This window comes from Hippopotamus amphibius, chromosome 1 (genome assembly GCF_030028045.1).
Source record: "Hippopotamus amphibius kiboko isolate mHipAmp2 chromosome 1, mHipAmp2.hap2, whole genome shotgun sequence".
NCBI lineage: Eukaryota > Metazoa > Chordata > Mammalia > Artiodactyla > Hippopotamidae > Hippopotamus > Hippopotamus amphibius.
The window spans coordinates 96,118,978-96,140,651 of record NC_080186.1 but is presented as its reverse complement, the minus strand read 5'-3'; the positions used below and the strand labels follow the sequence as shown (position 1 = coordinate 96,140,651).

The window sequence follows — 21,674 nt, the reverse complement described above, 5'->3', positions numbered from 1 at the left end:
CTTTTATTTCATTTTAATTAACTTAAACCCAAATAACCACCATATCAGACAATGCAGCTCTACGTGCTTCTTATCCTGGATCACATCTGAATCACTTAAAATGTCTTGAAAAACTTCTGATGCCTGGTATCTGAGCCTCACCCCTGAGATTCTAATTTTGTTGATCTAGGGTGGGGCTTGGGTATTTGAATTTTTGGAAACAACCCAAGTAAGTTCCAGGTGAGCCAGGGTTGAGAACCACTGATTCAAAACTTTGTCCACCACACTCTTAGTTGTGGGGAGGCCCCTTTTATCCCAGCCTTGCCCAGGGTATGTGTTTGGGCTATGCTGGGCTTCAGTCACTCTGGACCTTCCCAGCACCCCTCTGCCCCTGGAAGGCTGCATCCTTCACCTCCTCTCCACTCCCAGAAGGAAGATGAGGGCTTACGGCCATTCACAGAGCTTGCTGGCTCTCTTCCTCTCCCAGCCTCGTTTAGTTCCCAGTCCAGAGACAGTGCTCCTTCACCTCAGAGCCTGCTAGGACCTGGACAGCGGGGGTCCGCAGTTAAGGAGTCTCATCCTTACAGGCTCCTCGGGCCCTTGGACAGAGCCCAACCGCTGGTTTCCTGTGCAGGGCTAGACTGGGCTGGGGCAGGGGCTGGTAGCCAGGCCGGAGGTTTGGCTGCTTTCTGTCTGTTTTGCTATTCAGCAGATATGCAGATGAATGTGTTTGGGAGCGCGATAACGCAGGAGGTTTTGGTAACAAGACTGGAACTTGGAGAGAACCCTCCTTCCCCACGTACCTTGAGAAATGCCTTCTGAGCTGGGGCTCACCCGGCCGCTACGGGTCCCCCCTCCCCCCATTTCTGCCATTCACACCCCAAAAGCAACTTTGCCCATGACTCACACGTGGCAGCTTGTGCACTTCTTTTATTATTAAATATATAAGCAGCTTCCTATTTTTTAAATAGATATTTAAATGACTTCATATAAAATAATTCACCACTTCCAAGTATAAAAACAAAATCTCACAGTGTGTGAGCCAATGTTCCCTCTCGGCTTTCTCAGAGCAAAGAAGGGTTCCTGTGCAGGTAGCTGGGGAGCCACCCAGAGGGGGCTCTGGGGCCCCTTGCACTCCTGTGTCACCAAGAGCCCACAAAGAGTTTCTGCGATGGATTGGATTTGCTTTCTTGAGCTTTAAAACACTATACGTTTAAGGGGTAGGGAGTGAGGGAGGAATACTTTTTCTGTGGGTTTTTGTTTCCTTCCACTTTTAAATACATATTTTTTTAGTATCAAATATAGAGTCTGTGACTAGTAAAAGGGGCCCCAAGGGGAAAGTTCTCCATTGCCCTTCCCTCCGCTGACAACAACTGGGCAGGGGAGGCCGGGACCAGCAAACCCTCACTTTTAAGGGCAGGAAGGGAAGCTCACAGGCCCCAGTCCAGTGGCCAAGTAGGGCAGGGTCTCTCAGTGGAGGGCCCAGGGCAGCAGGAGAGGAGGGACGCAGTAGCACAAAGGGACCGCGGGCAATCCACAGCCCTGTCACCTGCCGCCCAGCTCTCAGAGCTGCAGCCACGGGCTGGCCCAGGAAGCTGGGGCCCTCAAGGCAGGCTCGGAAGCAGATGCCTGGATTCTCCAAGTCCCTCTCCCACCCTGGCTTGCCTGGTTAGAGGAATGGTGCTAGTGCGGGGTGGGATTATAGCTGGAGGGTGTCACTGCCCCCCGGGCTCCTAACAGGGACAACCACGCAGCCCAGGTGCCTGCCAGCAGCAGCCTTGGGGCTGTGGTTGGGGCAGGGGCCTGGTCCAGGGGAAGACGCCGGGCTGGGGGATCAGGGGTGCAGACCCCGTCCACCACCTCAGGGGCGTGCTCTTAATTTCAAAATCCTATTTTCCATCAGAGCTCACCCTGTAGCCTCTCTGTGTGTCTGTCCCTGCCCTCCTTTTCTCCCTCCCACTAGTCACTTCCCTCTTGGGAATGTCAAAGTGCAAGATGCAGAAACCTGGGCGAACAACGCAGCCTAAAGACCAGCTCTGGCTGGTGGCCCGGGTAGTTCTCCTACCCTGATCCACCCCAGGGAGTCAGAGCCAGGTCAGCAGAAGGTCAGGGCTCAGGGGCTCCCTCAGTCGACAGGTGAGGCCGGCTTGGGCACTCAGTGCAGGAAGCTGGGGAGAGGCTGGACGGGTGGGAGGATGGGTGTTTGCTCTCTGGGATGGATGGGGCAGGCTGTTCAGCAGGCAGCTTCAGTATTCACAGTGCGATGGCTTCCTTCATGAGGAGAGCCTCTGCGCGGCCTCCCAGAGAAGCTGTGGCAGGGCTGGGGGGACGGCGGGGCAGAGGCCAGAGCTTGGTCTTGCCCTTGGCATCACAAGCCAAGCCAGGCAGGTCCTGAGGGTCGGGTTGGCATCCCCTCTCCGCCTGGCCACCAGCAGAGGGCAGTTAGGCAAGCGGAGGGTTCAGACCCGCTCCGGGCTGTCAGTGCAGACCAGCAGGCCCAGAGGCCTTCTCTTCCCATCTTTTGGGCTACACACCTTTACGGGAAATCTAGAGACGCCGTCCCGCCCTGCGTATCTCAGGCTTCTCTCTCTGGAGACAAGTCCCTGCTTGTCGGTGTTGGGATCCCTTGGCACCAGGCAAGTCCTCTGGCAGAAGGGCTCTTCTGTTCCTCAGTGCCCACCCTGCTCTCCCATGTCCCATGGGCCTCTGAGTCCCTGGCCCAGGTGTTGGCTTGGAGGGGAGTGGACCCTCTGAGGGGCAGAGGGTCCTCAGTCGGGCTTGCCAGCCTTCCTCAAGCGGATGGGAGCCTCCAGGGCCCCCGATAAATATCAGCAGCATGGGGGCATCCTCCAGCCCTCTCTTAGTCCAGAGTCTGCGGGTCGAGGGCAGAGGGGCCCCAGCCTGGCTGCCCTGGTCGAGTCCTGCTCTCCTGAGTCCAGGAGCTCTCATGGTGCGTAGGCCACATTCCCAGGAGAATGGCTGGGGAGGGGTGGTGGTGGACGTCCCCATAATGTCTCCTCCCACGGAGAGACTGTCCTGTGCACCCAGCTGTAGAGGAGAAAAAGAAAGTCTGGTCAGCCGGCTGGGAGTGAAGGGAGGGGTCCCTGAGGACATGGGTGGGCGAGGCAGAGTGTTCCTGTGGGCTGTGGGTGGTGCTGCAGACAGGACTTCCTCCCATCCTTTCCTTCGCCTTCCCAGCCACCCCAGACACCGCAAGGGACTGAGCAGTTTTCTCTGGCAGCCGCCCAAGCCACTGGACAGACCGGCCTCACCTCCTACCTCCTCCTGGGGAACCAGGGACCACAGGGGGGAGGTAACAGGGCCTGGGAGAGGTCTGAGCAGGGCTGGGGTGGGGGGCATTGCTCAAGTGGAGGGGTCTGGCAGGGAGGGAAGGGGCACTTGAGTGTCCTCAGACCCCTCCTCTGGCAAGACCATCTCACCGTCCTTGGTCTAAAAAAACTCAAGAGTGACTCCTGCTAACCCTAGCAAGGAAGAGGAATGGTCATTCCCGCCTCCTCACCATTCACCAAAGAGGGTCATCGCACATGGTACTCAGCACAGCAGGGCAGAGGTATCTGCAGGGGAAGAACTGGAGGCAGTTCCGGACAAGGAAACTCCCACCCTGCCATTTGGCATGCTAACCCCTAAGCAAGCCAGACTCCTTCCGGATGGGCCAAGGGACTTGCCTCCCCGCATCATCCATAGGAGTCAGGGCCCTGCCCTCTCCGAGCCCGCCCCCATCCTTGTCCTCAGAACGCTTTGTTCCCAGAGCAGAAATCCCCTGGACTCCATCCAACAGTTTGACTTTGGACCCGGTGTGGAGCTTCCCTCCCTGACTGTCCGTGGGCCCTACTAGCAAAACCCGTGATGGGTAAGGAGGAAAGATGGGATCAGGGCTTCTGGTTCCCAGCCCATTCCCATGCTTGGGAAGGGGAAGAAGGGAGGACCATAAACTGGACATGAGCCATGCTGGGTATAGCCAGGCCATAGGCCCTGCTGGGGCCAGGAGGGAAGGAGACCCAAGTGGGCAGACTCCAGCCTATTGTCCCTGTGTCTTGCTTCCTTGGGGTGAAGGGGCTGGTGTCCACGTTTCCTTTCTGAGAGTCCCTCTCTTAGACCTCTGCCTCTGCGCTTCCCCCTCTCACTAGAGCAGCAGTAAGTCTTGAGGCTGGTCCTGAGTCTCCCTGAGGCTCCTGCCGCCTGGCCTGGAGACCACGTTAGGGCTGAATCCAAGTGGGGGTCTGGATGTGGCGCCTGCCCTGGGTTCCTCGCTAAGTGAAATCTTACGGAGAGGAAGAGGAAAGCTTGGGAGGCCCTGAGATTAGGCCAAGACCAAGGAGGGAGGCGGGTGACCGGTCAGAGGGTGGTGCAGCCTTGAGCCATGAAGTCCCTAGGGACCTTGGTCCAGCCTCTGCTTGCCAGTCCTGAGGGGGTCTGTGTCATTCTCCAGCCCTGCCAGTGTCCCACCTGACCCATCTCAGCCCACCCTGCCAACAAGGTGGACCCCAGGACTGCAGATGTTACTCCTTGCTGTTTTCTAAATAGGCTCCCTGGTTCTGAGCATTTGGCAGATCCCCTGCCTCTCTAGGAGTCACCCAGACCTGTCACTCTGCACGTGAGAATGCCCTGAAATGCTGCCTTGCGTTTGGTATGGGGTGTGACTGGAAACTTGAATGAGTTCACTCTAGCTAGTCAGCCAGCCTGCCAATCAGCAACTTAGGCAAGCAGCCAGCTAGTCAGTTAGCCAATCAGCTCACCAATCAACTAGCCAGTTAGGCAGTTACTAGCTAGGTAGTTGGTCAGAGTCACCCAGCCAGCTGGTCAGCCAGTCAGAGTCAATTAGTTAGCTGGTTAACAAGTCGGCCAGAAGGCTGGACAGTTAGAGACAGCTGGCCAGGGCCAATCGGCCACTCAGTCCTGAAGCCAATCAGTCAACATTTATTGAGTTCTTAGCAAGTATGAGGAAGCCCTCTCTGTTTAGGACTCAGGATAGAAAAAGAAATGCAAAAAAAGTAGAAGACACAGTCCCTGCCCTCAAGGGGCCTACAGACTTCTTAGGGGTACAGAATGTACACATATGCATAAAGTAAGCTTTTAAAATGTGTAACAACAAACAACATCCAAGTAAGTGCAAATTGATATAGTATTAACCAAATACAAAAGAGCAGAGGAGTATGAACTAAAGGAGCAAGCAGAGGGTGATGGAGACCATCAGGAAGGGCTGATTCCTGCACTCTGATTGTGGTCTGAGGGGAAGGAAGGGAGGAGGGCCGTGGGCTGCCTGGAATCGGGGAGCCTGGGGTGAGGAGCGATAAGAGTCACATGTTTATCAAAAACATGGACGAGGGCAACAGAAGGCACTCATTGATGTGCAGGATACGCAATTGGGAGGGCTATGAAGACAGAATTAGGATTTAAAACAATTTCAGTAGGCTCGGGTGATAGGCCTGAGCCCACAAGATGGTTTTAACAAGGATGAATATAAACTCCTGCACACTGGTAAAAAAAAAAAACTAAATTCTCCAAGTACAGGATAGAGTCCGGCTTGACAGAGGTTTATGAGAAATGGCACTAGGGGTTTTAACAGACCACAGGCTCAACATATGACAACAGAATGATGTAGTTGTTTAAAAAAAAGAAAAAAAAGAAACATGAATGCAATCTTAATCTGTACGGATAGAAGAACACTGTGCAGACCAAGGAGGGTCACAGTCCCACTGTGCCCTGAGCTGGTCATACAACATCTGGAGCACTGTGTCCAGGACTGGGTGCCACAGTTTCAGAGGGACATTGACAAACGAGTGTGCCCAAAGGAGGGAGACCGGGATGGTGAGGGGTCTGAAAACCATATCATATAAGGAATGTTTGAGGGACTTGGTCACACTTAGCTTAGAGAATTCTAAAAGGGGACATGGATAACTGACTTTAAATACTGGAGGGTTCTCATGAGGGAGGCCGGGGAGGGGACAGGGAAGCCAAGCATCCGCGAGTGAGGAAGGACTTCCCCACAGCGCTATCAGGAGAGGGCAGGAAGTTTGCCTGTGACTGAGACTGTGTGGCCAGAAGCTGGCTGACTCCCCATCAGGGATGCAGGGAGCGGAGGCCCCTCTGGAGTGGAACTCTCGGCGAAATGACCTCTGAGAGCCCTCTTAAGACGGAGCTTCTATGGCTCCATGCATCTAAAAGCCGGGAGGTAGAAATGATCTTTGTTGGGAAGAAGGGTCAAATAAGGGTGCAAACAGAGAGGAAGCTGTCAAGAGGTGCATGTCAAGAGGCAGCTACTGGAGGAGCTTGGGAGCAGAGCTGAGGATGTGGGGTTTGGAGTGGTGGGCAGTGCACAGCTGCTGAAATTCCCCAGGAGGCTGAGGACCTTACACAGGAACAGTTTGGTTGCTCTGGGATGGAAGGTGGCAGCAAAAGTAGAAGCCCAATGCAGAAATAACAGCCTGACGCAGAATTAATAGTGCCTGGCCTCAGACGGGGTGGAGGGAATGGAGGGGCAGTGGGAGACCTGAGGACCTGGGGAGAAGAGGGTTGGCCAGACCTGGCAATGGATGGAAAAGGGAGTAGGAGAGAGAGAAGGGAGTCAGGTGTGGGCCTCAGGGGAGCTGGTGGTACCACAAACAAGTTAGAATGACTGGAAAATTTGGGTGTAACTAATTTTAAGGGATGGAGAGAGATCCAGATCAGAGTCTTACCTTAGAATTCCCTCTACACTGGCAGTTCCACCTGTCCATCCTCATCCTGGGTCAGGGGGCTGAGGGCAGAGCACAGAGCTGGTGTAAGACTTTAGCAGAAGCCTGGGAGTAAGGGTGCCCCCTAAGTTTGCCCCTCAAGCCCCCACACATGTGTTCCAGCCCTCTTAGATTTAGAAGACTCAGAACTGCCTAACCCTAAGAAGAAATTAGGAAAAATCCCAGATATCTAGGAAAGAAGAGACACCCTTCCTTTTCCCCACCCACCCCCAAATCCTGTTCTGAGCTTCATTTCCTTAGGGCAAGCGGGAGAAAGTCTCCTCCAAATCTAGACAGGACAGAGATGCCAAGGCAGGGCCCCCCATGCCTACCAGAGCCCTCCACCCCAAACTCTCACCTGCCCTCTGGTTGCTCCATGGGAGAATCCACTGTCTGAGGCTCTCGATGGCTCTGGGGACGGAAAAGAGCAGGCTCACTGAAGAGCTGAGGGAGGGTGGGGAGGCCGTGGCCCCACCCCCAGGCAGAGCTGCCCATGGACTCGATGAGAGAGTTACCAACGTCTCCCCTCTGGATCACACAGAGGGCCAGGGGGCTGCCAGAGGCCTCTCCTGTCCTGGGGCTCCTTACACCCCAGCTCCGCAGAGCTCCCAGGGAATGCCCTGCCCGGACCTCACACATATCACTTTCCTCCTCTGTCTCCCCTCCCAGCTGGGTTCTCATCCTGTTGTAGCCCAAGAACAGTGTTTCCTGCTCTTCTGCCCCAGTCCCTTGTGGGTCATCGTGTAGCCTGAGCCTTCCCCGTTCTGGAAGAAACCCTCCATTTCAACCTCCCACCCACTGTGCTCAGTCAGCCTCCTGTCTCTCAGCGTCTAAAGAACCCAGTCTGGACCCAGGTCATCCTCCGCCTTGCTCCTCCACCCAAGCTGTGCCCTCCCTCCACGAGATGCCCTGCTCTCCCCCATCGGGCTCCTCTTACCCGCCGCCTCCGCCTGTAGAACTGGAGGCCGCCGACAGCCAGCAGGACCAGGATGATGCTGGGCACCAGCAGGCAGAAGACAAAGCCAGGGAGCTGGGGGTCGGAGGGCTCCTTGTGCTGGCTCTTACGGCCTGCGTCAGTCAAAGGAACGGAGTTAAAACGGGCTGTGGGCCTGGCCGCCCCCTCGCTTGCTTGTCTTCCTTCCACCTTTGCGGTGCTTCTCCGGCCCCTGGTGCTCCTCTTGCCTTCCAGCTCCCCAGGGGGCAGCACGTTGCCCGAGGAATGGCTTCTGGGAGGCTTTGGCTGAGAAGAGGGGGTGATGGGACTGCTGAGGCCTTGCGGGCGCACTGCTGGGATCCTGGCAGAGCCTGGCTCCTGGTGGTCTCTGGGCGAGGCAGATGAAGGGTCTGCATCCTCAGGTGTGTGGCTCCAGGCTTCAGCGGGTCTCCCGGGACCCACCATAGGCAGGGGCATGCCAGTTACATCTGCAGGCCGCCAGCCCTTTCCTGCTCCGGGGAGCGGTGAAGATGCTGAGAGGAGGGGGCTGGGCCTGGCAGTCGCTGCCTGGACGCTGCCTCCGCCCAGCCTGGAGGGGGAAAGCTCTGCCCCTTGGGGTATAGGTCCCTCACCAGCCTCTCCGGAGGCCTCTTCCAGGGCCAAGTTAGTGCCCATCACAGAGTCAACCATGTCCTCCATCCCGGTGGCGGGGGCTCCGACAGAGGGGTGGGGCTGAGGTGAACCTCCAGTGGGGTGGCCCTCGATGCCTGGGGTCTCTGGTGTCTCAAAGCTCTGGCAGGTGCTCCTGGGTGGTCGCAGCTTGGCACTGTCTGGGTCCACTGTGTGAACGGCCTGCTCTCTGGGCAAGAGGGAGCTGCCTTCTGTCCCCTCAGAGTCAGCCCAGGTCAAGCCAGCCATAGGGGCCATGGAGGGGGCGAGGGGCTGCTGAGGGGAGACAGAGGCCAGGTCACTGCTAGGGGTGGCTTTGGGGTACAGGCAGTTGCAATCAGGCTTGGTCACCACATCTGAAAGAACCACAGAGAGAGGGAGAGAGAAGGACGGGGAGGAGATAGAGTCACCAGCCTCCAGCACAGCTTTCCCAGAGGGATGGAGAGAGGGACGCAGGTCTGGGGGTCCCCTCATACCCTAGCTCAGCCCTAGGGCTGAGGAGAGGACAGGACTGGAGCCCATGTTCATGACACAGGCCTTAGACAGGGAAGGTGCAAACTGCAGGAAGGTTCTTTTCAGGAAAGAGCAGAGAAGGGTTTAGACACACAGACTGGGGGTTGGGGTCAGGGAAGACCAGAGAACAGCCCTTCCTAGAGTTCCAGCTGGCCAGACGCCAAGGCAGGGGTGACAACAGCCAGCAAGGAGGTTGAGTAGTGGCCTCTGGGACTAACACAAGACTCCCTCAAGCCCCAAAGACACTGTTGGTTGGAAAGCAGCAAGGTGGTTTCATGCACAGCAAGGGGCTAAACAACCACGGCCACAGGCAGGAACAGACTGGGGCTGGAATGTGGCCAAGGCTTGAGGCCTTGGGATTGAAGCAGTGAGACTGGACTTGGCCATTGGCAGGTCGCAGAGCCTCAGCCCCCGCCTCGGGGAGCCAGGTTGAACGTAGATGGGCACACGTGGCACAGGACGCAGAGCCGAGGACAATGCAGAGCACACATGTGTGCAGCTGGGCCAGCACTGGGAGAGTTTGAGTGATGCTCGGACTTCAAATCCAGCCTCGTCCCTTGAGGGGACACTCAAGGCATCCTGGGGACTTCTGGAGCCAGGGTATCCTGGTGATTCGCAGCAGGGCTCCTGGAGCAAGGGCCCTGACTCCCCGATGGAACCTCTGCTCTCTCCACGAACCCCCCATACGTTCAGCCAGCCTGCAGAGCCGGTAGGAAAGCCTCTATGCCTACAGGGCTCTCTGAGAGGGCCCCCTTTACCACTCCCTGATCTCACAGCCACCAGCATGATCCTTCTTGATGCCTCAACATGCAGACATATGTAAGTGTGCATGCACACACATGTCAGAAAAGACATGTGCCTAGGACCACCCAGAGGTCCATGAAGCCACATAGGTACACAAAACAAGCACGTCTACACACACAGGAGCACGAGTAGCAGCCAGGCTGCCTCCCAGGGGTCCCTCCAGCCCCATGCGTCACCTCCCAGTGCAGCTCTGTTCCACACGCCCTTACCCAAGCCCACACTTGCTGGCCCCTTCAGTGCTTACCTTGGCTGGAGCATTTAGCGAAGATGTTGTTGCAGTTCTTGGTGAAAATGTTCCAGTCCTTTTTAAGGAGGTTCTTTGTTTCACTGAAGACATTCTTGATCTTCTCCAGCAACTGGAGAGGTGTCTCATAGAAAGTTCGGACACAGGCCTGGAAGGCGAGCAGAGCCCCCCCTTGATGAGGTTGAGCATTGGTCCCCTGTCTCTAGCTTGTCAGTCAAACTCCCTTGGCCTTTCTCACATCTGTCTTCTTTTTCTCGTTTTCTCCCTCCCCTCTACCCTGGTTTACAAGACCCCTGTGTCCTGAGTTGGTGAGATTTATCATTTATTCATGGCTCCATTTAACACATATTTATGTGCCAGGCATATGGTAGCTACCTGGGAATCAGGCAATTAAGAAGACAGAGGTTGTCCCTGGCCGAGTTGGACATTGAGTCCAACAGGACATCAGCAATGAGCATGCTGTTACAAGTGTGTCCTAAGAAGAATGATCTGAGAGTGTATAACAAGAGGAACTAAATGAGGGCTTGAGGGAATCCCCAAGGAACTGACTAAAAGATATGCAAGAGTTAACCAGGAAAGGAGACGGGGTCAGAGAGAGCAAACAGACTGTGCAAAGGTCCTGAGGCAGGAAACAGTCCGAAATGTTAGCAGATGAAAAAGAAGGCTAGAGCACAGCCATCTGTGAGGAAAGTGGCAAGAGATGCAGCTGAGAGAGGTCAGCAAGGGCCAGGTCCTGCAGGGCCTTGTTGGCCATATCAAGACCGTTAACCTTATCCACAGAGCAAAAAGAAAACTTCTAAGGGGATGTTGGGGAGGTGGGTGAAGCTTAAGACTCCAGTCTTTTAGAAAGATCATCCTGTGTGGTGAGGAGAATGGCCTGGAGGAGGCCATGGGGCTGTGGGTCCTTTTCTGGCATTGGTGTATCTTGGAGGGAGAGCCGAGGCTGCCGCAGCCCTGTCTGTTGAGCTGCTCTTTTCTCTTCCACTTGTGGGACCCAGGCTGCCCACGCCCGCTGGAGCTCTGAGAAGCTTCACACAGTCCCAATTTTCCTCCCACCCCTTGAGCTCTCAGTCTCCCTACCAGGCTGCCCCCCTCCACCTGACTTCCACAGGCTGGCACTCCTCAGGGCTTAGCCCTGGGCCTGCCCCTCCTCTCACCCCTGACACTGTGCCCAAGGCTTCATCGCATCTATGGCCTGCCTGCCGTTGACTCCCAAGTCCCTCCTTAAACTGAGCTGCGTGGGGAAGAACGACGGGCTTTCCTAGGTGCTGAAGTTTGTTTGTTTGTTTTTCTTTTTGGTGCTGAAGTTCTTGGAGGCATCACTGGATGCACAGGGGCTGTGCATAGTAGGCAGGCCCTTAGTAAATGTTTACAGGATAAAGGAGGGAATGAATGCGGGAAAGGGAAGACCCGGGCTTGGCTCCATGACTCGCCAGCTCAGCAACACTGGCCAAATGAACTTTCCAGCTTGAGCGCATCTCCTCATTTGTGAAGTCAACACGACCATCCCTGCCTGCCTTCCCCACAGGGCAATTGTAAGGAATAGGTTAGCTGGTTTCCTCTCATCTTTCATACAAAAATCTCTGTGTCCTTCATACCTCACCTCATACTTCATGGAGAAAACAAGGACAGAAGGTCCCAATGTCTACCTGTCTCAACAGAGGCTATGCCTTCTTGCCTCCCAAGCTCTGAATCCCTCCCCTGCCAGCTCCTCAGGAGATCAGCCCCTCCAGCTTCACTGGCTCGCTGCTCCTGGAGTCTCCACCCCCGCCCCCCAACATCCAAGCAGTGTGCAGGGTGGGTAGCTTGCTAAAATGCAGATTCTAAGGCCTACCAACAGGCCCAGTGAATCAGACTTTCTAGGGGTGCATACTGGAAATCTGCATTAAAAAATTTTTTTTGTATTAAATGTTTTTTGAGTGTTTTGGTTTTTTTTTTTGAATCTGCTTTTTTTTTTAAAATAAATTTATTTATTTATTGGCCGCGTTGGGTCTTTGTTGCTGCACACGGGCCTCTTCTAGTTGCTGTGAGCGGGGGCTACTCTTCATTGTGGTGCAAGGGCTCATTGTAGTGGCTTCTCTTGTTGTGGAGCACGGGCTCTAGGCGCATGGGCTTCAATAGTTACGGCACATGGGCTCAATAGTTGTGGCTCACAGGCTCCAGGGCACAGGCTCAATAGCTGTGGTGCATGGGCTTAGCTGCTCTGTGGCATGTGGGATCTTCCCAGAGCAGGGCTTGAACCTATGTCCCTTGCACTGGCAGGCGGATTCTTAACCACTGTGCCACCTAGGAAGTCCTTCATTTTTTTTTTTTAAATGAAGACTTCCTTTTTATTTTTATTTTCTGGCTGCATAGCATGCAGGAGCATGTGGGATCTTAGTTCCCTGACCAGGGATCGAACCCACACCCCCTGCAGAGCCTTAACCACTGGACCTCCAGGGAAGTCCCAGGAATCTGCATTTCAAACAAGCACCGCAGATAATTCTTATGAACCTCAACATTGGAAAACCACAGACTTAGTACTTCTCTTATTTAGAAATCTTTCCTCCTTCCATCTCACACTCCCTCCAGCTACCTCTCTTTTTCTGCAGTGTTTTGGAGCCAGGTTCTTCCACAGTGTTGTCTCCACTTCCTCACTGTCTGTTCACCTGATCTGGCGCCTGCCTCCAACAGCGACCTCCATGTTACCACATCCATTGGACACTTTTCAGCCCTTCTCTTGCTTGACTTCTCAAACCCCGCTTGATAAAGTTGACTACTTTTCCCATCCTGAAACATTTTTTCATGGGCTCAGTGATCCCACACTCTCCTGGGTTTCCTTCCACCCCTTAGGCTGTTCCTCCGTCTCCTTGCCAGGCCCCCCTCCTGTGCCCAACTTCTACTTAAATGCTGGGGTTCCTGGGCCTATTTCTCTTCTAACAGTGGGCGACGTTACACAGTTCCCTGGCTTTACAGATGACCTATAGGCCGACACTGCTTACATCTGTCTATCGCCAGCCAAACTCAAGACCCATACACCCAGCAACTGGCTTGACATCTCCACTCGGCCACTTCACAAACCTCTCAAGTGCAGTGTACCCGAACCTGAACTCCTGCCCTTCCTTCAAACCTGCTCTGCCCCATTTCAGTATCACTTGACCTCTGCGTGCTGGAGACAAAACCATCACCACCCTTCCCTTCGCTCAGCTCCTCATGGCTGCTGCATTAACAAGTCCTCTGGTTCTTTCTCTAAATTCGGAATGCATCCCCTTGCCTCACCTTCACTGCACGACCGTAGTCCAGACCGCCTGGACTTGCACCTCCTGCTGGCCCGCGCCACCTCCATCCCTGTTCCCTACACACCCTTCCCTGCACAGCAGCCAGAATGGTCTCACAGCGCAAGTGAGACCAGGTCCCTCACACTTTAGACAAGATCCCACATCTTTAAGACCCCAGATGAGCTGGCTCCCGCCTCCCCTGCTCTGTCCCCCGCCGCCACCCCGTGCCTTGGCCGTGCTGACCACACTTAGGGGCGCCGAACGTGCACTTCTCTGCTCACCTAGGGCTCTGTGCCCCGCGTTCTCTGTTCTGGAATGCTCTGACCCGCTTTCTTGCTTCCTAACTCTTACTTACCTTTGGACCTCAAGTGAATATTTTCTTACGCAGAAGCCTTTCCTGTCACTTCTTCCCCACTGCCTTTTAAATCCGAGTCCCATTTCTCTCTCCCGGAGCCCCTCGTACTTCTCCTTCCTGGTTCACTCCCTCACCTCCTTCAGGTCTTCCCTCTCTGGTTTTCTTTCCACATCGCAGCTATTGCCACTTTACTTATACTCTACTTATGTATTTTGTTAACTGTCCCACCACCCCTACATGTGAGCCCCATGAACATGGGGAATTTTGTCTGATCACAGCTGTTTCCCAGACTCCAGAACAACACCTGGTACGCAACAGGCACTCATTCACTATGTGTTGAATGAACGAATAGTCCTCACGGGTTAACATTCTATTTACTTGTGTCATTGTTTGTTTAATGGCTGCAACCTCATTTAACTATAAGCTCCAAGAGGGTGGGAGCCACATAGTTCTTGTTCATGAAGACATTGTCAAGGCCTAGCTCTGTGCTTCCTGCAGAGTGAGTGCTCCCAGCCGTGAGTCCTTGGCAAAGGTTTGTGGAACGAATATGTGAGTGAGAGAGTGCGTGAACAATGATGTGGGGTGAGGCCGGTGCGTGCCTCTGTGCCTACGGGCAGGGATGGCATCCCTGCAGCTACCCTCTGCCCGGCTTCAGTGCGCCCAGCTCCAGGGCCCTCCTACCTTGTCCTGCTCTTCATAGTCCCTGGTGAAGCAGCTCTTCAGCCTCAGAGAGAGTTCCTGGAGCTGGACAGTGACATTGGCATTGGAGGTGTTGTCTTTGAAGCGCATGGTGTCCTCTATGATGTCTCGCACCAGAGGAAATGCCTTCTTCAGGTAGCACACGGGATCGTTCTGGAAAGCAAGAACCTGGAGTTGATGACCTGGCTGATGCCGCCCGGGAGCCCAGGCTCTGTGCCGAATGCCCCGTCCCAGATGGAGGGCTGCCGCCTGCCCTGCCCCTGCTCCTGCGGAGAGGGGCCGCCCACTCCAGTGAGGGGAACGCTGCCCTCAGCTGGCTTTCACTCTCCCTTGTTGGGATCTGGCGCTGCTGGGGATTGGGGTAGAAGGAAGGAAATATAGATTCTGACCAGAGAGGTCCTCAGATTTCTGAGAGATGAGGCTTCAATCAGCGTGAAGGTGCATAGGTAGGGTAGGTTCTGGGGAACTTCTCTTTTTCTGTCTCTGACCCTCTTTTGGTTTGCTTTCACAAAAAGCCCTTTACCACACGGCTCCTTCTAATCCTCTGGGCCATAGAGATACTGGAGACTACCTCAGGGTCCAAAGAATAACCTCAGTGTTTTGTCTCCCTTAAGAGACGGTGGGTGCCTCAATGAAGACTCTGCTTTAGCTCTGTACTCCTAGCACCTGGTGCAATAGGGTCCTAGTAGTCAATGCTTGGTAAGGAGTGAGTGAGTGGGCGGAGCACTGAGGTCACTCCTTGGACCATGAGGTGGTCTCCAGTTCTAACAGAAGTGTGTATGGGTCGGGTGTGCAGAAGCTCAGAGATGGGAGCAAATTCTGGGCATGATGGTGATTTTCTATGAGGCACAAAGATGAATAGATGTGGAATAAAGGCTGGAGTGGGGGGCAGTTAGAAAGGCATTACAGGCATCAGAAGGAGCTTGTGCAAAGGCTTGGAGGCAGGAAGGAACAGGGAATGGGAGTAGTGGGTTGGGCTATGTAACGGATCTTGTAAACTCCAGGCTAAACAACCTAGGCTTTCTCCTGGAGTAAGGGGGTCTCCAGGTTGGGAGGAGGCAGCGAAGGCAACAGGGTGTGGTTCAGAGAGCTCCCCGCTAGGGGGGGGATGAGGGGTACACTGGAAGCAGGGAGGCCATTTAGGAGGCTCTTGAAATTGTCCAAGTAACCGATGGGGTGGGGCCCCAGAACCCAGAGATGCTGGGAGGGAGAAGCAGCAGCACTCAGTGTCTGACTGGGTGTGGGATAGGAGGAAGAGGGAGAAGGCTGGACTGATTTCCTGGTTGCTGGTCTGTCTGCTGAATGGAGGTGACATCCTTAAGCAAAGCACGTGACCCAGAAGGAGTATTGGTTTGCCTTAGGCCTTAGAGCCAGCCTGCCTGTGTTCACATCAGGCCCCCACTGCTTACGAACTATACGCTCTCCCTTAATCTCTCATAAACAAGATGAGTGAACCACATAGTCAGGATCAAAAGTGCCTGGCACACAGTAAGACCTTGACGTGTACCAGGCCAGAAGAAGGGAGCATCAGGGGACTTGAGCCCTGGGCCCTGCCCAGCCCTGGACCCTGGCACCCCACACTTGAGCACCCAGGGGTCTTCACATCCATACCCTGCCCAGCTCTAGGATTTCTCCTGCCTTCATGGTCCCACATACACCCACCCTGGGAAGTGCATACATGCTGGCACATGGGCCTTGTAAGCAGCCGTAACTCACCAACTGCTCCTGGTCTACAAACTCAAAGGCAATCTGGCACGAGGTCTCCATCTGACTGTCAATCTGTAAGAGAGAGCAGGCCAGTGGTGGCAGGGTGTCTGCACTCGACTGAGCTTGCCTAAGAATGGGGACTAGACTTTCTGGATGAATCAGGGTTTGATACTCACCCACCTCCCCCAAACCACACCTGGAAAGACAGAGCCAAGGCTAGGGGAAGACCTGTGCCTTCCACATGCCCAGGGGAGGGTTGTAGAAGAACCCTCTGCCTTGTACCTCCCACTCTATGAAATCTGACAGATGCCAGCTTGTTATAAGGAAGAACTATCTAATGTGGATATAGGACATAATCTCCTGCGGGAGGTAGTGAGCTCCCTGCCCTGAAAGGAATTCAAGCAGAGGCTGGACAAGCTCTGGGGATTCAGGATCTGTAGGGACTAGGACTAGATGCCCTTAAAGCCCTCATTGGCCCTCAGAGCAGTGGTTCTGGGATTCTAAGCCTCAGAGAATGTGGTAGCTCTTGGTCTACCTTGGATTGCTGCGGCAGCTACATACAGGGGGAGAAGTATAGCGGGTAATAGAGGCAGGAGGCCCAACCTACGGGCCCCAAGCTCAGGGCCCTGGAGCTGGTTTTAGCAGTGGTGCTCCACCCTGACTGGCTGGCCAGAGGGATGGTAAATTCTCTTCTGAGCAGGACAGCAGCCATGACAGCAACCCGATTCTGCCTGGCAGAACTATGTTTGGAATTGTCGATGGCTCTGCTGACCCAATTAGAGTGAGGCACAGGCTCCTTCGTGGCCCGGGTGAGAAGGCCACCCCAGCCCCAGGACTCGAGCAAGAGCCAAGGGAGTGAGGGGGGAGGGCTGGGAGTTAGGCAAGAGCCTCCTTCCCAAATCTGGCTGAGGCCCTGGTGCCAGGCTGGCGGCACATCTGGGAGTCCAGGAGCTAGAGGCAACATCTGGACACAGCAGGCAGACTGGGCTGGCTCCTCAGAGGAAGCATCCCACCAAGGGAGATGGGATGCTTTACAAGCCTCTTCAGAGTCCACAATTGACATTCCAGGCAATCATTAACCCAGGCAACCAGCTAGAAGCCTGCCCTGTCCACTGCCTGCAAGCGAGTGGGAGAGGGCTTCAGGATTGAGGGAGGCAGTCAGAGGCTTTGACCTTTAGAAGGTCAATGAGAAGAACATCTCATTGAGTGGGAGCTAGTGGGAGCCACAAGGCACATCCTGCATGGCTGTATTTCTCTGCCTACAACCCCTTTCTTCGGCCCTGCTCCCTGACTCCTGCCTCCGTTTCCCCAGTGGGGAGAAGGTAGGGTAGACAGGGCCACATACTCACCAGCTTCTGCAGGTCGTCCAGGTGTCCAGTCCCAATCATGTGGCTACAGTTCTCCGACACCTCCTCGGCAGTACTGCTGCTCACCAGGAGACAGGCCATCAGCAGCAGAGGGCCCAGCCATGTCTGTGATAAAGAGGGCATCATTTCTCCCCAGCTCTCACACTCCCCAGGAACCCCCACGCCCTGCTGAGGGTGGAAAAACAAGGACCTCAGACCTATGATGCTACAGGATGTGCCTCTCACCCTAGAATGCAGCATTCTCCAAAGCCACCTTCCTCACGATTTCCTAACAGCCACACACAACCTTGCTCTCCCTTGACAACAACCCAATTGTTATCTCCTCCAAGAAGCCTTCCCAGATTAACCCAGATCAAGCCTTACTACACACTGAACTTCTAAAGAGGATATGGGAGGTGTGCCTACCAGTCTAAATGTCAATTACACGGGAAACTCCTTGAATGCAGGACGTGCATCCACCCATTATTCTGTCTCTGGAATATCAAACACTTAGCCAGGCATCTTGTGAGCTGCCCACTCCTCTCAAGTTCATGTTCTTGCACTAGCTGGCTTCCAGACAGAGCCAGAGACATTTCCCTGGGCCCAGCCCTTTCTTCTACCTGATTCCACATAGGTCTGGCTCTGCTACTGGAAAAACCAGGGGCCCAAACTCGGTTTCACTGGGAACCTATCCCACACCACAGACCTTTGGAGCCCTGGGTATGTGTGTCAAAAAGAGCCACACAGATTGATCAGAGGTAGCAGTGCCAGCTTTAGACCATCCCTTGCTGGCACCTACCTATTGGAGCCCCACCAGGCTCTGCATCCAGCCAGCCAGCTCTTATCATTGCAAGAACATTTTCTGAGATCTCTCCCCTCTTTGAGCACCCACCTGGCCCAGTAGCTGCTCACCCCCAGAGTGATGGGACAGGCTGCTGGTCACCCTGTCATTCCCCTTCCCTTTTCCTTGCCAAGGTCCCCTTAGTCCTCTCCCTGGCTCTAGGTCTCCCCTTCCCCAGCCAGAGGCACAGAAAGACCCTTGAGCTTTCTTTCTCCAGCTGGCTGTCGCCTCCTGGCAGATTCAGGGAAATGCTGTGAGGGTGGAGTGAGGGCTGGCACCTTTCTGGGTTCTGGGCTCTGGACTCTGCCTCAGTAATTCAGATGACGAGACAAATACTGCAAACAAATAGCACATTGGAGGCTATGAAACAGCCCATAACAACATGCTGATTTACATATAACTAAAAGTCCAGATGTTTGTCAGCTCTTACCAGGGAGGAGAGGCCCTGGCTGGGCTCCAAGTAGGTTGCAGGGGAAGGGGCCACAGTGAGGCCTTGAAGGATGGGGAGAAGCTGATGGCAGAGAGAAGAAGGGGGAGGTCTGGAGGAAAGAGGCACAGGATGGCCCAGTGCCATTCGGCACAGGGATGTGGTGAGGGTCCTGTCTGACCTGGGGGAAGGAGACTGTGGAAGAGGGAGAACAGTCATGGAGGGAACATTGGGCTCTTTTGGGTGGGTGAGGAGGTAGCTCTGGGTGGGAATGGCTGTCCAGGCCCTCAGGAAGCTGCATTCAGGACCCATAGGAGGAAACTGGGCCATGCAGAAGGTATGTCTCTGCCCCAGGCTGGCTGCCCCTGAGGCTCTGAGCCCCAGGTGTCAGTGGTATGGAGGAAAGGGCCTATGGGGAAGGGGATGCTCAGGAAGGCAGCCTTGCCACAGGCATTTCAAGATATTGATGTTTGAGGACAGCAAGGAGAGGGCAATGTTTAACCCCAAGGTGCCTGGCTTTTGGAGTTATTTCAGGCATCCCTGTGGGGAGAGTACAGCCACCATGTGGGAGGCTGACTTTGAAGGGGGCCAAAGGGGGCCATCCCTGTGCCTGGGGCCCTGATTTGGCCTCAGGAGGATCTGGACAGGCACCCAAGGGTTAATACTCTAGCTTGCATCTGGCTGGGCCGGCTCTTCTCCCCCCTCCTTTCTCCCTCCCACCCACCAGCCTTGGCCTCCAGGGCAGCCACAAGGAATCTCTGCTTCAGTCTCAGAGAGATGCTAGGACAGCTCAGCCCAGCTATCCATCCTCATCTGTCTCCTATCCTGTTCCATCTTCCCCATCAACAAGATCCCTGGAGAGAGCTTAGGACGAGTGGACCCTTGGGCTGCCCCTGTCTAAAACCAGCCTCTTTCTTTCCACCATTACTTTCCTCCTCTTTCCTCATGGTCTCTCTTCTAGCCCCTATTTTTCTTCTTGCCTCACCCTTCCTGATTTCCCCTCCTAACCCCATCTCTTCTCTCTCAGCTGGGCTCTTCCTCCCTCCCTGCCCCAAACCCAATGGAAGGGCTCTTCCCTCTCAGCCTACCTGCAACCCCCTCCCTTATCCTCCATATATTTTTCTGCTTCTCTCCCTCCTGGATTTCTCTTCTAGGATTCATCAAAAGCAAACCCATTGGAAGGCCACTTACCATTCATTAAACAGTGCCACCCTGTACCATCTAGGAGCTGCCCCACAGTTAGGGCAGGACAGTTCACATGCAGTACTGAACAGCCCACAGCCCCTGTCCACAGTTCTGCAACCCCAAACCTTTCTTCCACCTCCTCTACCACCACCAAGCCCAGGATCTCCCCAACTGACTGAATCATATTTGGCAGGAAGGTTCAGAGCTGGCCCCATGCAACTGGGACCTGGTCCCCCACAACGCATTCTTGATCCAGGCACCCAAGTGCCCAACAGCTTCTGTCTGTGAACTGGAACAAGTAGTGGCTTGCCCGGCTCCTTCCTTCTGCCTTGGCATTCTATAAGCTGGATGGCCTCTGAACTTTCCCCATCCAGAAGCGCCCACTCCCCAGCAGGACCTGGAAGCATGTGTATGGCCCGTGAGGAAGGCCCACTGGGGAGGCGCCACCCTCAGCGCACAGCCGCTCCGCCTGTCCCTCGGCGGCGGCTGATCAGAAGGGAGAGAGTCAGGGACGGAGCCTCCGCCCGGCGGCTCCGAACTCCCCTCTCTCGCCACCGGGTGGCTCAGTGTGCCTCTCCATGCAATGGGGTGAGCAGCCTCCCTTTTCCCAAAGAAGTGCCGCAGCCCCCAAGAGCAGCTGCAGGGCCGCCTCCGAACCCAGCCGGAGCGCAAGGGGCCTCGCGCAGCCCGCGCGCAAAGATGGGATGGAAACCGGAGCCCGCCGCGGAGGCGGAAGAGGCTCGGCAGTCGGCGCGCCCGGCCAGCGGGCTCCCAGGGGCCGCGCTGCGCCGCGGAGCTCCCGCCCCAGCCCGGCCCGGGCCGCGCGCCGCGGCCGTCGCTTACCGTAGGAGGGCAGCGCCCGGCGGCGCCCTGCGCGGTCATACGGGCAGCTCTGGCCCGGCCGGGCGCGTGGGCCGCCCTCGCTCGCTCGCTCGCTCGCTCGCTGGCCGCTGCAGAGTCCGCGCCCCGGCCGAGGGCCGCGCTGCTGTGCCGCGAGTGCGGAGGGACCGGCGGTGGCGCCGAGAGCACCCAGGCAAACTTTCACTTTCCCCGGGCCGGGCTCCACTGGCCAGCTCCTCGGCACAGCCTTTTAAGCGGACTTGTGAGGCATGTGGTTTATGGGAAATCACCTTGGACAGGCGCCAGACACACACACACACACACACACACGCGCGCACACACAGGCGCGCGCGCACTGACATAGACACACACACTCCAGAGGCCCACTGAACCGCCTCCCCGCCCCCACCCCGCGGGCTGGTCTTCTCCGCTCGGCTTGCAGTCGCCCTGCTTGCTGTGCTCAACGCCAGAGCCTTCAAGAGAGTAACGCGGGCTCCACCGCCTCCCGCCCTCCAGCGCGCGGGCTTTGGACAGAGCCTTGCCTTCCTTTCACGCTCTCCGGGCGGATTCGGGGCTCTCTCTTTCTAATAGTCCTCTCAAGGGACTTTCCCTCTAGGCCTGAAAATTCCCAGATCTGAGCAGGAAATGGCCTGAGCGCAGGGGCAAACACTGGAGACTGGGGCCTCCCCCGCTGCGCTTGCTGCAGCACCTTGTAGAACCTGAGTCAGCAGGCTTGCAGGCAGCCCTCTCCTTATGCAGCCCCCAGACCGCCTGCCCAGCCTCTGTCTCCTATTCTGGCGGCAGGGTACAGGCAGGGAGGCTAACTACCTGGCCAGAAGGGGGTGAGTTGTGTCCTGTGACAGGGAGCTGGGAGGCTCTGCTGTGTGCCAGGAGATGCTCCCGGCATCTGACCTGCCCGTGATGTAAACGCTGGCTGGTACCCATGCGCCCTCCTGAGCCTCCAGACCTGGGGAGATTGCCACCTGGGTCTTAGATTTTCCTTGATGCTTTTGGAAATGCATTTACTGAGACGATTAATCACATTTTGTCTCTACATGAGAATGAATCTAAATGAGGCCGAATAGGATGAGCCTATTAATCATTATGCCCAAATTCAGGAGCTTTCTCTTTCTTCAATTC

At 55.5% G+C, this 21,674-nt stretch overlaps 1 protein-coding gene across 2 annotated transcripts; it reads right to left on the bottom strand.

Annotated features, from left to right (window-relative positions):
- Window positions 1-882: 882 nt before the first annotated feature.
- On the bottom strand, window positions 883-20,829 carry CSF1 (colony stimulating factor 1). Of its 2 annotated transcripts, none has more exons than XM_057728377.1 (9): window positions 20,538-20,829; window positions 17,245-17,367; window positions 15,905-15,967; window positions 14,171-14,341; window positions 9,878-10,025; window positions 7,651-8,672; window positions 7,072-7,124; window positions 6,678-6,736; window positions 883-3,027 (listed from the first exon to the last, which is right to left on the bottom strand). In XM_057728377.1, exons 1-8 carry the CDS (start codon window positions 20,574-20,576, stop codon window positions 6,691-6,693), a joined length of 1,665 nt encoding a protein of 554 aa, XP_057584360.1. In that variant the 5' UTR covers window positions 20,577-20,829; the 3' UTR covers window positions 883-3,027; window positions 6,678-6,690. The 2 variants fall into 2 exon arrangements, with proteins under 2 accessions (XP_057584360.1, XP_057584440.1); XM_057728457.1 differs by having other exon boundaries at window positions 7,651-7,781; window positions 20,538-20,827.
- Window positions 20,830-21,674: the final 845 nt, after the last annotated feature.